The sequence below is a fragment of the Macaca fascicularis genome, chromosome 10 (genome assembly GCF_037993035.2).
Source record: "Macaca fascicularis isolate 582-1 chromosome 10, T2T-MFA8v1.1".
Classification (NCBI taxonomy): Eukaryota; Metazoa; Chordata; class Mammalia; order Primates; family Cercopithecidae; genus Macaca; species Macaca fascicularis.
In genome coordinates, this window is record NC_088384.1 from 202,562 (window position 1) to 217,288 (window position 14,727).

The 14,727-nt window shown below is 49.2% G+C and overlaps 1 protein-coding gene and 1 long non-coding RNA gene across 46 annotated transcripts in view; one reads left to right on the forward strand and one right to left on the reverse strand.

Annotated features, from left to right (window-relative positions):
- LOC135965229 (disco-interacting protein 2 homolog C-like) overlaps window positions 1–14,727 on the reverse strand; it is a 279,948-nt gene that overhangs the window by 109,868 nt on the left and 155,353 nt on the right. For 14 of the 45 annotated variants that reach the window (XR_012418480.1, XR_010578161.2, XR_010578164.2 and 11 more), the window contains one exon: window positions 1,170–1,248. The exons of 28 other annotated variants lie outside the window; for them this stretch is intronic. Coding sequence is in view for 10 of the 17 variants with exons in the window: in XM_074003282.1 (XP_073859383.1) it covers window positions 1,170–1,248 (79 nt within the window). In the remaining 7 variants the exon portion in view is untranslated. Of the gene's footprint in view, window positions 1–1,169; window positions 1,249–5,388; window positions 5,647–14,727 lie in introns of those variants that run through there. 3 more of the 45 variants (XR_012418479.1, XM_065521695.2, XR_010578165.2) reach the window with 2 other exon arrangements.
- LOC135965234 (uncharacterized) lies at window positions 7,470–14,336 on the forward strand. The gene is made up of 3 exons (XR_010578179.2): window positions 7,470–7,597; window positions 8,992–9,163; window positions 10,434–14,336. It is a non-coding gene; the product is annotated as an uncharacterized lncRNA (long non-coding RNA).

The following is a 14,727-nucleotide window of genomic DNA, read 5'->3' on the forward strand; positions in this document are numbered from 1 at the left end:
TTTTTCCTGATGGGAACTAGGACAATGTATGAATATATCAGAATTTGCTCATGTTTCTCCAGATGAGAGAGATTTATGTTGTTTCCAGTTCTTGGCTCTGACAATTTACTCTGGAGATAATGTGCATTCTTTTACAAGGACACACATTTTCAGCTCTCCTTGGTGAACGTCTACAGCGTACCTGCTGGGCCATATGGTAAGTGTACATATTTTAAAGAAACTGCCACAGTTTGCTGAAGTGGCTGTGCCATTTTAAGTCTCCATCAGTCTGAGATCCAGTCTGTCTTATCTTCACCAGCAGCTGCTACTGTCCTCCCTTCTCCAGTCTTGTGAAGGGGAACCTTGTGGGTTTAAGTTGTACTTACCCAATGACTCCCTGGTGAGCACCTTTCACGGGCCACTGGGCATCTGTATACATCTGTTGCGAAGTGTCCATCTTGCATGCTTGCAAAATTCACACCATTTCTGGTTGTTTGTACATTTCCTAAAATATTCTAAATAAGGCCCTATGTCTTCTGTACATCGAGCATCTCCCTGCTTCCAAGTCTTTATGCCTTTTAGTTCTCCTGACTCACTTCACGGACGAGGGCCCCAGTGCGCACCATGCGAACCTGAACCACTGAGAATGGCCATGCTCCCGACACCCCTGACTATGGGCTGAGCTCCCCCGGCTGCCACCACCGAGGAGGGGGGTCAGCTCTGGTTTTTCAGGAGTGGCCTTTATCAAATGGAGAAAGTTCCCTTCTGTTCCTGATGTGGTAGGAAATTCGTATAAGGACTATTAAATTTCAACAGATGTTTTTCAGTGTCTACCGAGAGGATAAAATAAATGGGTTTTCTGCTTTATTTTTTGTTAATATGGTGAACTACATTGATTTTTGAATGATAAGCCAAAATGTACAATGCAAAACTACAGATCACGAGAACAAACTCTAAGTGTTCATGGTATTCTTATATCCCTTTTACATATTTCTGGGTTTGATTTAGTAAGAATTTGTTCAAAGCTTTGGCATCTGTATGTCAACAAGAGTGAAAGACGTGAGATTTTGCCTCGCATGCAAACTAACAAAGGGAGCCAGCACCAGCCCAATGCACTGACGGAGCCGGGACATTTCCGGGCCAGAAACAAAGGGCTTGTCACACACAGTGGGGCAGCAGGACCCACTCACCCCTGTCGATATTCAGGATCACACTGTGGGGCAGCGGGACCCACTCGCCCCCGTCAATACTCAGCAACGTCCTGTATCCCTGTACAAAGACAAGATGTTATTTAGGCAAAACAAAATTAATGATCATGTAAAGAACCGCTTACATTTTTCTCTTCTGAGAAAATTTGTCTTTAGCAACCATGGCTCTCAAGGCACTCACTTGCACATTATACATAATACTGCTTGTGGCCAAAGTCATGGTACCTTCCTATTCTTAAATAATTTACCAAGAGTTCTGAAAGGCGAGTATTTTAAAGAGAAAAGTGGTATGTGGGTTACCCAGGCTAAGGAGTGAGTTAGCCGGACAATTCTTGTGAAATATGTGCTTTTTCTAATTAGAAAATCTGAGAACAAGGTAACAGTGTGAGTCTGTTATCTCCACGAAGGAGTGAAATGGGTGCTGGGAAATTGAAGGAGCTTCAGAACGGGAATCTCACAACCTCAAATGGGGAGACCGGCAATTGGGAAAGCAGTCGCTCTGATTCATGGAGTTTTCGGAGATTCACGTCCACTCCGTGCTGCATTTGAGCGACTTTTCTTCTTGTGATGTGGACACGACAGAAGAGAGGTCCCACGTGGACATTCGGCATTTGTGAGGGTCTGGCACCATGACTCACTTCCATAGATTTAACATGTTTATGTATAAATTACAATGGCTCAACTGTATAAAAACTGATAGCAGTTATAGATCAATTCCCTCATTTCTCACTTGGGCCACACTTCCTGTTTCTGCAAGAACATATCGCTTGGCTAGAAGACACGAGGTTGACATTGAAAGGAAAAAGGACCTTGTATAAAAATGATGCAGAGAATTCTTCTCAAAGGCCACTGGGACACACACTTTGTTGGTGACCAGCTGTCTACCGGCACGGCAGCGAGACAGACAGAGCTCCATGCGTGAGCAGTCACAGCTCCCGTGACCCACACCAAGACCCCCAGGGTGACGACAGGCCAACCAGCAGCCTTGGAACGTACACTTCCTTCCTGAAATAGCTTCCCGAGAGACAACAAACAGTGATAATTGCAGGCATTTCTATGACTGGGAAGCAAGAAACCCTCCCAATCCTGTTCCTTCTACACCACATCCAGAACAGGCGTACACCCGGTGTAGAAAGCTCCCAAGGCCTGAACAGATCATTCGAATCTAATTCAGACTGACCTAATCTCTGCAGTGCAGTCCTACAAACAGACTTTCCAAAAGTTACCAAACCACTACCTCAAACCTCATGCTTTCTCTGCTTCGAAAGAGGACATGCGGCTCGGTTTATACAGCCACCAGCACACACACAGGGTATTATCTTATTGCCCGCCCTTCAGTGCCAAGAAGAATCCTGCGGTCTCTCACAGTAAAAACAAAACCACAGCCACCACAACCCAGCTTTTCAAGTTGCAGGGAGTTTTACAGCCTCTTTCTATGTCGTCTTCCTTTTTGCCCCAAACTGGATATTCTTTTTACTTTCTCCTTATTTCCTGAATATAATTTGATGAATATAATCAAAGTGCTTGTGTTAGAAGCAACTTTACTTAAAAAGAATTGAAAGAACTACATCAAAATATTAAGAGTAGCCATTTCAGGATGACAAGAGAACAATATATTGTTTTTGTTCATTATTTTCAACATTTGCAAAGTTTTTTGCCTTGAGTGTAGTCACTTTTGCAATCAGAGGTTACAGTGCTTGATGGAATGAGGCCATGAAGCACACACACCACCGAGTTTCTAACACAGAGCAATCTGTGAGGAAGGATGGAGACACAGGAAAGGTTCATTTTAAAGCAATGCAGGTGTTTTCTTTATAAAGGCAAAAGTCATTTTTTAAAGTGTTTGCATCATACACAAGTCTGCTAAATTTGGTCAAAAAACAGAGAAAACAGTAACAGAAGAACAGTTTAGCCCACAAGGAGACCAGCACACCCAGCTTGAGGCCACTCCAGATGAGGAGTGGAGAGTGGTTTCCTCACAGCTGACCCACAGGATCGGGTAACACAAGCAGAAGGGAAACATGGGGACCACAGAGACATCAGACTGTGGACTTCATAGCAAGAGACAGCAACACAAACTAGCGGAGTCATTAAAAACTATGGTAAAAAGAGGTCCACATTCTATTTTAACCTGAAATCAGTGGCACGGGGACCACCACACCACCCTGCAGTTGCCTCCTCCCTCCCCCACACACAGCAGCCTCCTGGGACAACATCCTACTTCCAACTTGCAGTTGCCTCCCATCCCACCCCCCCACAGTGGCCCCCTACAACATCATCCTACTTCCACCCTGCAGCTGCCTCCCATCCCCAACACACAGCATCCTCCTGGGACAACCTCCTACTTGCTGCCCACAGCCTGGAGCCCCCAAAGCATGGAGGGGCTTAGCGAGCCACACAGCATTCCCCCTTCACACCTGGGAAGTCAGCCCCTCACTGAAGTGGGTCCTGCGCCCACCAGCTGTGCACGATCAGAAGTGTGAGGTTACGGACCTGGTAACCAACTGTGCAGAGAGGCGTGAGGTCATGGACCTAGTCGCCCGTTGTGCACGATCAGAGGTGTGCAAGGTTCCAGACCTGGTCACCCACTATGCACAATCAGAGGTGTGAGGTGATGGACCCGGTCACTCGCTGGGTATGAATAGAGGTGTGGGTGGTTAGTGACCTGGTCACCAGCTCTACACAATCAGAGCCATGCGAAGTTGCAGACCTGGTCACCAGCTGCACCCAATCAGAAGCTTTTGAGGTTAGGGACCTGGTCACCTGCTGTGCACAGAAGTGTGAGGTTATGGACCTCGTCACCCGCTGTGCATGATCAGAGGTGGGCCAGGTTAGGGACCATGTGCGTGGTGATGGACCTGATCAGCAGCCAAGACACCTGACGTTTCCAGTGTCATCCCGGCTTCTTTCAAAACTGGAAAAGTCTTCAGATATTTCCCAAAAGCTCGTCCATCTTTGAAAACGATATGCGTGTGCACAGGTGATACCGATGACTGAAGATTGAAGGTTAGAGCATTCCAGCCCCATGCCCATGTCCCATCCCATCTGCGAAAACTCCCTCTCTGAAGCTCCCTGAACCCTGTGGCAGGCCTGAGACTCAGGTCCAGTGTCCTGTCAGTTATACTGAACAAAATGTAATTCAACACTGGCCATGGGCCCTGTGCTTTAAAAACCACATATAAATCTCCCAAAGAACTACAATCTATGAAAGCTTTCATGGCTAGTATTTTAGGAAGACTGATCAGTCTTGACCTAAATCAAAGCCGACACTGCCCAAATTCACTCTGATCCCAGTTTCGTGCACAGGCAGCCATCGCCTGGCCGTCAGGGTGACCAGCAGCCTGGGCACAGACAGGACCAGCGCCGGTCCCTCTATGCACCTTAAGGGGGCTTCTGAGCTGCTGTCCATGATCAGTGATGGTGACGCCCAGAGCAGCTTTCCGGGAAAGCAGTAAACCTTTCAGGTCCTCACCTCACGAGGATGGCCATGTATAAATCAACCGCCTTTGTTACTGCCCTGCCATTCTCAAAGAGGGGATGGGTTAAACTTCTTTATCCACATGCCCAACACAAGGCACACCTGCCCCAGCACGAGGCTCATCTACTTACTCCCGGGAAACTCACACAACCCACAATCAGAGGCCGCACACAATCAGAGACCGCGCACAATCTGAGACTGAGCACAATCAGAGACCACACACAATCAGAGGCTGCACAGAGACCACACACAGAGACCCACACAATCAGAGGCCACAATCAGAGACTATACACAATCACAGGCTGTGCACAATCAGAGGCCATGCACAATCTCTGCAACCTCATCAGAAACTGTTTCTGACCATTCACTTGAGGCCACCAAGTTTAAATAAGAGGCCCAGGTTTTAAAAGACAGCAGGAGTTCTCTGAAGGCAGACTCCGTGCATTCCACCATCAGCACCATTTGTGCCTGTCACGGTCAGGAAGAACCACAACCACGTCTCGGTGCCCTTGCAGTGCAGGGCGCTGCGTTTCTCCCCCTTTCCAAACCCGCGGCGGCTCCTGGCAACCCAGCGCCTCTGCTCAGCCACGCGCCCCCAAGGCCTTCCTCCCTCACCCCACAGGGGAGCTCCCGCAGCCGGGCTATCTGGCTCATCACTCCAATTCAGTCACTTACACCCTCATTCCAGGCTGAAAATCTCTTCTGAAAATATCCAAATCTTACCCACGTCAGGCTCCATTTTTTCCCCAGAGCTCCTCATCCCCTCCAGAGCAGCAGCTGTGGTGCCCGTGCAGCCGGGGCCTGTGGGCAGATCCGTGGGCTCAGAGTGCCCAGCCCCTCAGGCCCTCTGTGTGTCCCCTTACTCCCTGCTCCCTGGCGTTAATGTCCTCCGTCTTCGATTTCCTGATAGGCAAAAGGGGGTTAATTCTAAGAGTGCTAACCGAACTGGATCACTTAACACCATGTCGGGCCCAGAATACCCCTTGATCAATGACAGATATTGCTGCGCTGTTACCATTGCGCTGGGTCCAGGTTTCCTGTGAGCCCTTTAGGCTCTTTGCCGTAAAGGCCACTCATTGGACCTGTCCAAGCCTGTCTATATCAGATGGACAGGTGAGTGGCCGATGCACACGTGTGATGCTGAATGGGATCGTGCAAAGCTGGCCCTGCGTATTTTGGTCAACGTAAGAAAAAAGTCGCCCATACTTGCTTGCTGCCGCCCTGCGGTGTCCAGAAGGAGCCGCTTAAAGGCAACTGCGCCGCACCTACCTTCTTGGAAGGAGACGGCAAGTCCAGATTGGCTGGAGCTGGGAAGTTGTGCGCTACAGATCAGGGCTGCGTAACCCAGGGAAGGCATCACTCGAAACACGTGCTGGAGGGCGGCCAATCCGACCCGACCGTCCACCTCCAGGGTCAGCCATGGGGCTCCACTTGATGTGTCATCCTGATCACCCCTCACAGAGCAAATGAGCCTTTGACTTCAGCCTGTCCTAGGTACAACACCGACTCCCACCTCCCACGTCCTGAACCAGCCTGTTCCGGGGATTGCTGTGGAGGTAGAGGAGCAGGCCCAAGACATCTAGTGGCATTTCCTGGCAAGGACACTCACCATGCTCGACCATAAAACTCGGGTCAACTGGTTTTTCGGAGGGACTGTAATTTACTTGTGGCACGCATGGATACTGATTGACCCAGGGAGGGGCACGGAGGAAGCTGAAGGAAAACCCATGGTGACTGCGCCAGGCATTCCCGCACACACCGACATCTTCAGACTGGGGCGGCGTCCTAGTCTTACAATCAAACCGAAAGCCCAGAGAAACTAGGGACCTTGTCCAAGACCAGCAACAGGTATGTGGGCAGCTGGGATTCAACTAAGTCCTTTCCTGGATCCATCCGCGCTGCTCCCTGCCCCCACTCCCACCACCCCGCCATGGCCCCCGATAGACACAGCAGGTCTGAACATCAGGCACCCCGCACGCAGAGTACGGAGCAGAGCCGGCTTCCGCAGTGGGATCTCACACACATCCCACTCCCCTTCTTGCCGAATGCCTCGGGACTCTGTGCGGTCAAGTCTGCAGATGTGGCCTCACTCTGCGCTAGGAGATCTGGGTGGCCGGCAGCGTTTTGCAGAGTGCTCCTCCAGACGGGGCTCTTCGGCTGATCCATGAGACACAGGACACCTGAGAGAAGGGCTGACAAACCCCACAAAGTCGCTCCCAACATGGAGAGGACAGGACCACAGCGGGGCTCTCGCAGTCCACGCTTTGGACAGGTCTTGCTGCAAACTGTGGTGCTCGTCAGGCGCGAGGAAGTTTCCCAGGGCAGGAGCTCTAAGTGACACAGCAAAAGCGACACAGGCGATGCAGCAGGATGTACTTCAGCTCAGGGCTCAGGAACCACGGGGTGCAGCGTGGCCTGCAGCAAACCAGACACATCAGAAGCCAATGTCCCACCTTTTACATTCAGTGACATTGAACGGAGGGAGTTATCTGTAGCAATCATCTTCCTGGGGGACCCGTACAGCACGCATGACCACCGACACTGACCACGAGTCCTTCCTAGGTCCTGGGGGCTACCCCACTTTACACGCACGGTTCCATGCACAAATCTACGCGTGGCAGTTGTTAGGCCCAGCTTAGAGATGAGGAAAACGCTGCTGGAAAAGCTAAGTGAGAAAATCAGACTTCAGCACACCTGCCATCTCCAAGACCACTACTACTCTATGTGCTAGGGTCTCAAGGGTTGGGTGTGTGGCATTTTAAGTGACTAATTGTAGGTGGTTTTCTTCTCTCCTACACCTGTTTAGCCTGAACGTGCACGTACATGCTCTGCTGCAGGTGCACTGCCGTATGTAGACCAGCAATGCTCTTTCCTGCCTCGGGTTCTCGTCACTGCCTTCCGGAAAATCTCACCTGCTTTACAGCCAAGCCAGGTAGGCCTGGTCAGCCGCACAGTGAAACTCCTGCAGTGTCAGAGCTAAGTGCTGGCTGAGACTTTAACGGCGAAGACAGTGGAGTAATGGGGATAAACTGAGCAAAACTGTATTGTAACGCAGATGAACGTCTAGAAGCAAAAGAAACTGACACCCCTGAGAGCAGGCGACTGTCTCTTACTATGATGTTAATAGCAGCTTGCTGTTTCCAGTGTCTCCGTGTGCCAGGGTTTCCAGTCAGCGTTTGTGTTTATCTGCTCTTGGGCTACCTGATCAAACCTCCGCAGAGATCAGGGATATCTAAATTGACCCAGTATCTGCAGGCTGGCTGCTCAGAGGCCGTGGTGTGGAACGGCCAGGACATCGCTTAGTCATACGGGGCACAAGCACGTCACTTGCCACTCCTGTCTTTCTGTTTCATCAAACCCTCTTTTCTCCTGAATATTGACCATAGCAAAGTCATTAGCCTTTGAGATGCATTTGAAACATCAACTTTCTTTGTTCAAGAGGTTTAAGACACACGTAAGTCTTTCTTGCCATGCTCAACACACACAGCCGGCCGTTTCTGAAGTCAGTGTTTCTGGAACAAAAGCCTCGGCCTGCCCCAGTGAACATTCACACTGAGCACACTGTCGCAAGGCTGCTTGGCCAACCAGCAGGGGGCAGGAGAGAGCTGCAGGGGCCACGTGGGGTCCCTGCAAAGGCGCCTCACTCCCTCAGTCAAGCGCGGTGCCTCCTGCCAATCCAGCGGCTTCCTCCAAGGGGAAGAGGCCTCTTCAGCTGCTACTGCACTGATTTCAGACGGCTCAGCCAATGGGGCAACAGATTCAACAGAGTTCCATGTTGTTTAAGGAAAACTTCTGTTACCAGGCAACCTTAGTACCATATTCAACGTAAAATAACCAACAACATTGTTTCCAAAACAACGTGCTACTAGTGCCTTATCCTTCAATGCTGCTTAAACACGGAAAAGTATGAGGAAAAAAGAGCATGGCACTTACTTCTTTAAAAATAACACCTCTTCCAGGTTCATTTTACCCCTATCATAAAGACTTAGAACTGTGGATTCCCTACAGGAATGTGGAGTGGGGTTGGATCCCCACACTGACCCAGACTCACCCCAGGTCAGTCATCCCCCCACCACGGGGTTCACACCTCTCCAGGCCCTGTCACCTCATCAAGGAAAGGTGGCGTCTCTGAGCTCTCTTCGCAGGAAGCACCCGAACGGGAGCTAGAGACACAGACACACCCACAACTACTTTGAAATCCTAAACATATTTAAGGACTTCATTATTAGTTTTTTAAAACTGTAAGAACAAAGTGACCCTGGTTTTAACCTCTCTGCCACAATAACACCGTGTACATCTGTCTTTTGCTATTTGTTCCTTCTCCAGCAGCTGCTGCCTGGCTGGCCGACTGCAGAAGAACAGCCTCTGGTACTCCCGGGAAGCCCTCGGTAAAAGCGTGAACACCACGATCACGTCTCAGGACGCCGCACATGTTAGGGTCGCCCACAGACCGCCATTCCCAGTGCCTAGAAGGCACTGAACGGGCCTCCTGCTCTTTGTAAATGTCAACTTTCCTAAGCTAAGTTTTCTTGAAAATTTTTAACTGCAGTCCACACGTACTTCTTTGTGTCCTGTTTTTATCCTAGAGGAATACTTTTATGGAAAATTAAGCTTGCAAGGTTGAAGGATTTTCTGAAAGTCGACTCCTAATCCTGGAAGAAAAAAAAAAATGGGCCAAATGTGGTGCTCACGCCTGTAATCCCAGCAGTTTCGGAGGTTGAGGCCAGGAGATTGCTTGAGCCCAGGAGCTCGAGACCAGCCTGGAAAACATGGCAAAACCCTGTCTCTACTAAAAATACCAATAATAATAATAATAATAAAGCTGGGCATGGTGACGTGTGTCTAGTCACAGCAACTCAGGAAGCTGAGGTGGGAAGATCACCTGAGCCCAGGAGGTGAAGGCTGCAGTCAGCCCAGATTTGCATCACTGCACTCCAGCTTGGGCGACAGAGTGAGACACCGTCTCGAAAAAACAAAAAGCAAAAACAACTGTATAAATCATTATAGAAGGGAGCTGGCCAGGCGCAGTGGCTCACGCCTGTAATCCCAGCAATTTGGGAGGTCGAGGTGGGCAGATCACCTGAGGTCAGAAGTTTGAGACCAGCCTGGACACTATGGCAAAACCCCATCTCTAATAAAAATACAAAAATTAGTGGGGCATGGTGGTGGGTACCTGTAATCCCAACTACTGGGGAGGCTGAGGCAGGAGAATCACTTCAACCCTGGAGGCGGAAGTTGCAGTGGGCCGAGACTGCGTCACTGCACTCCAGCCTGGGCAACAAGAGTGAGAGTCCACTTCAAAACATAAAAATAAAAATCAAGGGAGCTAATGTTTTTCATTTAAAGGAAGGGAGAAGAACATTCAGTATTTATACCTCTCAAGCACACATCTCCAGTGGTGTCCTAAAGTATTCAAGATACACATTCCTACAAATATAGCTCAAAACTACTCACCAAGTTACATGCTAAAAGCACATGCATTGTAAGAATGCTACATTATATTTTTTGAGCATCTGTATCCAATATTTTAGCATACTGGCAGTTTTCCCTTCAGGTGCTGTATGCCTAAATTATTACATGTTTAGTCATTCATTTTAGAATTTATGACTATTATGCTTTAGGCAATAAACATAAGCTACTAAATTAATGACTTAGGGGAAAAGTTACTAAGTTAACTTGGAAGTTAAACTTTGCAAACTGAATTTGTTGGACCTCATTCAAGCTAGATGATCAGTTTTTTAAATTGTTTCCTGTGTGTTTCCCTCCAGGATGGAAATAGCTTCACTCTCATCCACTGTGCACACTGCAGCCCACGCCTCTCGTCCACCGCGCCACACTGCAGCCTGCAATTCACCCTGTACCAGGCTTTCCACACCGTACCTGAAAGTCACTAAGTATAACCAAGAAGGAAATGAAAAGCAGATAAATGACCTCCACCCCTACATCCAGCATGCAAATGTTAAACATTCATCAAAGTAAAACCAAAATCCCACGTTAGCTCACGATTGTAACTGGTAGAGTTATGTGCATGGCAATTTAAAAAGTCTAGTTAAGTAAAAACCTAATTGAGACTCTCAAGAAAGACATCTGCAAAGATTGACAGTGAGGAGAGGACTTCACTCTGCATCCAGCCTGTTCTGGAAGCCACGGCCAAATGCCAGGTTGTATAGATCCGAAAAGCAGGAAAAAACAAGTGTTGAAAGGTGTACAGTCTCAGCAATGTACAAATTCGATGTAGGATGCTCAGAAACCTTGAATTTCCAATCAGGAAACAGCAACATGAACAAGTTTCCCAGCAGTGCCCACTTTCTACCTACGGCACGTGTAACAGTTACGCTGGCCACCTCCGGGGGGACAGAGGCTTCCTGGTCACATTCGCTCTGGCAGCCACACAGCTGGCCCCGCCAAACACCTGTCTAATACTGAGGAACCACTCTCTCCCTGGGCTTTGCTCACTCTAGCCAGGAGAGCATATTTACAGAGTACTTTACTGAGTCCTCGTTCAATGCGTCAAGCTTGTTGAAGGCAGGGCAACCCCATTCCTGGCCCAATTAAGTGAACTGAGCAGAGCAAATGCCTCCAGTTGGACGGCACTCAGTCACAACAGCAGTGGCCCCTGTTCACAGGGCGCTGGCTTCGTGCCGAGAACAGTTACAAGCGTCTTCTCTCTGTCCGAGGAATGTGCACTGCAACCCTGTGGGGCCGTTTGCAACGTCCACCAGAGTTCTGAGGCAGCCAAGTCCAGGCTGTCCGTGGGCCTTGCCACGTGGCCGTCCACGTCCCCTGCAGATCAGACCTCACTGCAGGGACCACGGGTTCCAGGGCTGCCTTGAGGCACATGCTCCCTTCACCACCTCCTCCTGGCCCCTGACATCAACCCTCACCACTGCTGCCAACACTTGATTTTCTCATGGCTCCTGAGGGGCCTGTTCTGCCCTTCCCTGCTCCCTGCGTCCGGCTTGGAGGGTACCCACATCAACGCCAACGCTCACGTAATCACCAACCTTTCCACGGGGCTTGATGCCTAGGAGTCTCAATATCAGAAAGTCAGATTCCTGTGCTTGTTGGAGAATTTCTTCCCATTGTACAAGTGAAGGAGATAAAATTCTAGGTGCCTGCAATAACCTCATTTCCACAACGAAGCAACTTCAGTAGTAGCACAAAAAAAAAAAAAAAAAAAAAAAAGCTTTTTTTTTTTAAACTTCTTTTATACAAGATAAATACAATTTAATTTTTACATCCACGTTCTCATCAGCTCCCACCTGGTGAGCAGGCAAATAGTAATTTTCAAAGAAACAAATTGTTGCATAATTTTAACACTTAGCATTATCACTATTAAGCAAGAAGTATCCCAAAAATACATGATGATCTTGTTCTCACGTTCAAAAATTGATTGTCACACAGTGAAATAACACTTAATGCAAAGGAAAGTTTCTTTTCAGGTATCTGTTCTGGAAAAGAAAAAAAAAAGATTTCTGGCAAAGAGATAAACATTAATTATGTAACAATCCAAAATGCCTCTGGGAAAAATGATGTCATCCAATTAGTTCTTTGAAGTGTTACAAATGCAGCTGAGTTTTAATAGTAATTTCTCCATAATTATCAAAAGAGTCTTTAAAAATCTTAGTGCTGAAATAACTATAAATGGATATAATACGCAAAGCAGAAGAGTTAACATTTGGGGTAGATTTTGGCCCATATTTTTAACATATGCATAGTTATTCACCTAGTTGAAGCTTATCCCTCTCCTCCTAGGCTCTTCAAGACTGATTTTCAAACATAGACTGGCTTTTGGTACATGAAGGCAGCTTTAAAAGATGTCAGGATCAGGCCGGGCACAGTGGCTCAAGCCTGTAATCCCAGTATTTTAGGAGGGCAAGGTGGGCCGATCATTTGAGGCAAGGAGTTCGAGACCAGCCTGACCAATATGGCAAAACCCAGCCTATATTAAATATTTTTGTAATTAGCCAAGCGTGGTGGCACACACCTATAATCCCAGCTACTTGGGAGGCTGAGGCAGGGAGAACTGCTTGAAGCCAGGAGGTGGAGGTTGCAGTGAGCCAAGATCGCACCACTGCACTGCAGCTTGGGCGACAAAGAGAGACGGTCTCAAACTAGAACTTAGCCCTCAGGAAAAGCATTGAGCACCCCCCACCCAAACCAACCCAAGGAATCACATGGCGATGGTTATCATCTGATTTCGACAAATAAAGTTCTGTTCTCCCCTCTGAACACAATGGTAAACACCTGCCATCAGCCCACAGAAACTCCCAGGACCCAGTAACACTGGACTAGCAAGATCAATGGGCCACGTATGCAGGGTTCAGCAGCAGAAAGTCATGGCACCGAGAATGGTGTGTGCTCAAACCAGATTCCTTGCTGTCGGGGTGAAGGGGCTTCCCGGGAAAATCTAGTCCAGTGGGATGGTTTCCACGTCCACCATGAGGAGGAAATGGGGGGTTTCCTGAGGGCACTGACAGGACCTGGGTCTCTGCCCCTTTGTCCTCTGTCCTGTTATGGGATGAGGGTGGGCTGAAGGCAGGTTTCCCCTACATCTTCCGGGCAGGAGAGATGGAGCTGACAAGTGGACGACGCTTTTTCCAAAACATTCCCATGTTTATAACCTGTTATCAACCTGTTTTCCCTGGAGATCAGTGAAGCAGCATCATTGATTCTCTTCCATTAGGGACAACCCGGTGTTACGGGAGGCAGGAGACGACATGCGAGCTGGTCTGAGTCAGTCACTTGTGTCTGGTCCCCAGCGTGCTCATCTATCAAATGGGCGGCCCCACAGACCAGTGACTTTGAACCAGAGTTCCATGGAGGTTGCCCAAGGACAGGGAGGGGGAAGAGGGGGAAGAGGGGGAAGAGGAGGGAGGAGGAAAGGGAGGAAGGAAGGAAGAAGGGGAGAGGAAGGAAGGAAGAAGGGGAGAGGAAGGAAGGAAGAAGGGGAGAGGAAGGAAGGAAGAAGGGGAGAGGAAGGAAGGAAGAAGGGGAGAGGAAGGAAGGAAGAAGGGAAGGGGAAGGAAGAAGGGGAGGGGGCGGAAGAGGAGTGTGGAGGGAGGAGTGTGGAGGGAGGAGTGTGGAGGGAGGAGTGTGGAGGGAGGAGTGTGGAGGGAGCACTGTGGAGGGAGCACTGTGGAGGGAGCACTGTGGAAGGAGGAGCAGAAGGGGGGTTCTCTGAGGAGGAGGGCCAAGTTTTTGAGGTGTCTTGGAGTCAGAGGTGGCAGTGGCTTGGGCTCTAGGCCCTCTGTTGTATAGTTTTAGGCTTTAACTATTTATATTTGTGGACTCTTTAAAAGATTTAATTTGAAGGAAACCGGAGTTGGGGATACCTTGCTTCTAAAACACAATTTCTCAAGCCTGAGACTAAGTGCTAGGCATTGCTCATTCTGTTACAATCATTTCCTCCTATTTAAAATCAGCCACACACCCCCAATCTCCCTTCAGGGCAAACACCTTTTCCGAGGATCTCAAACAGCAGAGCGAGCGGCCCGTGACCCCAGCCGTGGGCACGAGGAGCGAAGAGGAGACGTGTGGAGAGGGCTGCTGATGACATGAGAGGTAGAGGCCCGGCACCTCCCTGCAGGGGTTGTGCTCCTCCAGGCCTAAAGGACATCCTCGCCTCTGGGGTGAACAAGCAGCACAAACTATCAACACTTATTCCAAAAGAACAGGAAGAAAATTCAAACGAAGTTAATACAGTTACCCCAACACAACACTGCAGCAGCCCAGAAACAGGAGGGCCACTGAGCTTGAGGTGGGCGGTTCTAATAGCAGGACAGCGACGTTGGCATTAGGGCTTTTCGGCAAAGAAAAAAAAAAAAAAAAGACACAAAAGGTAACATGGGCCACCCATTATTTCCTGCCAGTGGAAAGACACCCACAGGCCCCCAGATGCCAACGGCCCCTTGGGAACGAGCTCACGCAGCACTTCAGGTCTTCGCACGAGCAGGCACGTGGTGTCCTCAGTACCCCCGCCTATGACACACACACCACACTTGACTCCCATACCTGAGGGTCCAGGGGAATGGCGGGAAGTTCTCGGGGGACCGGGCATCC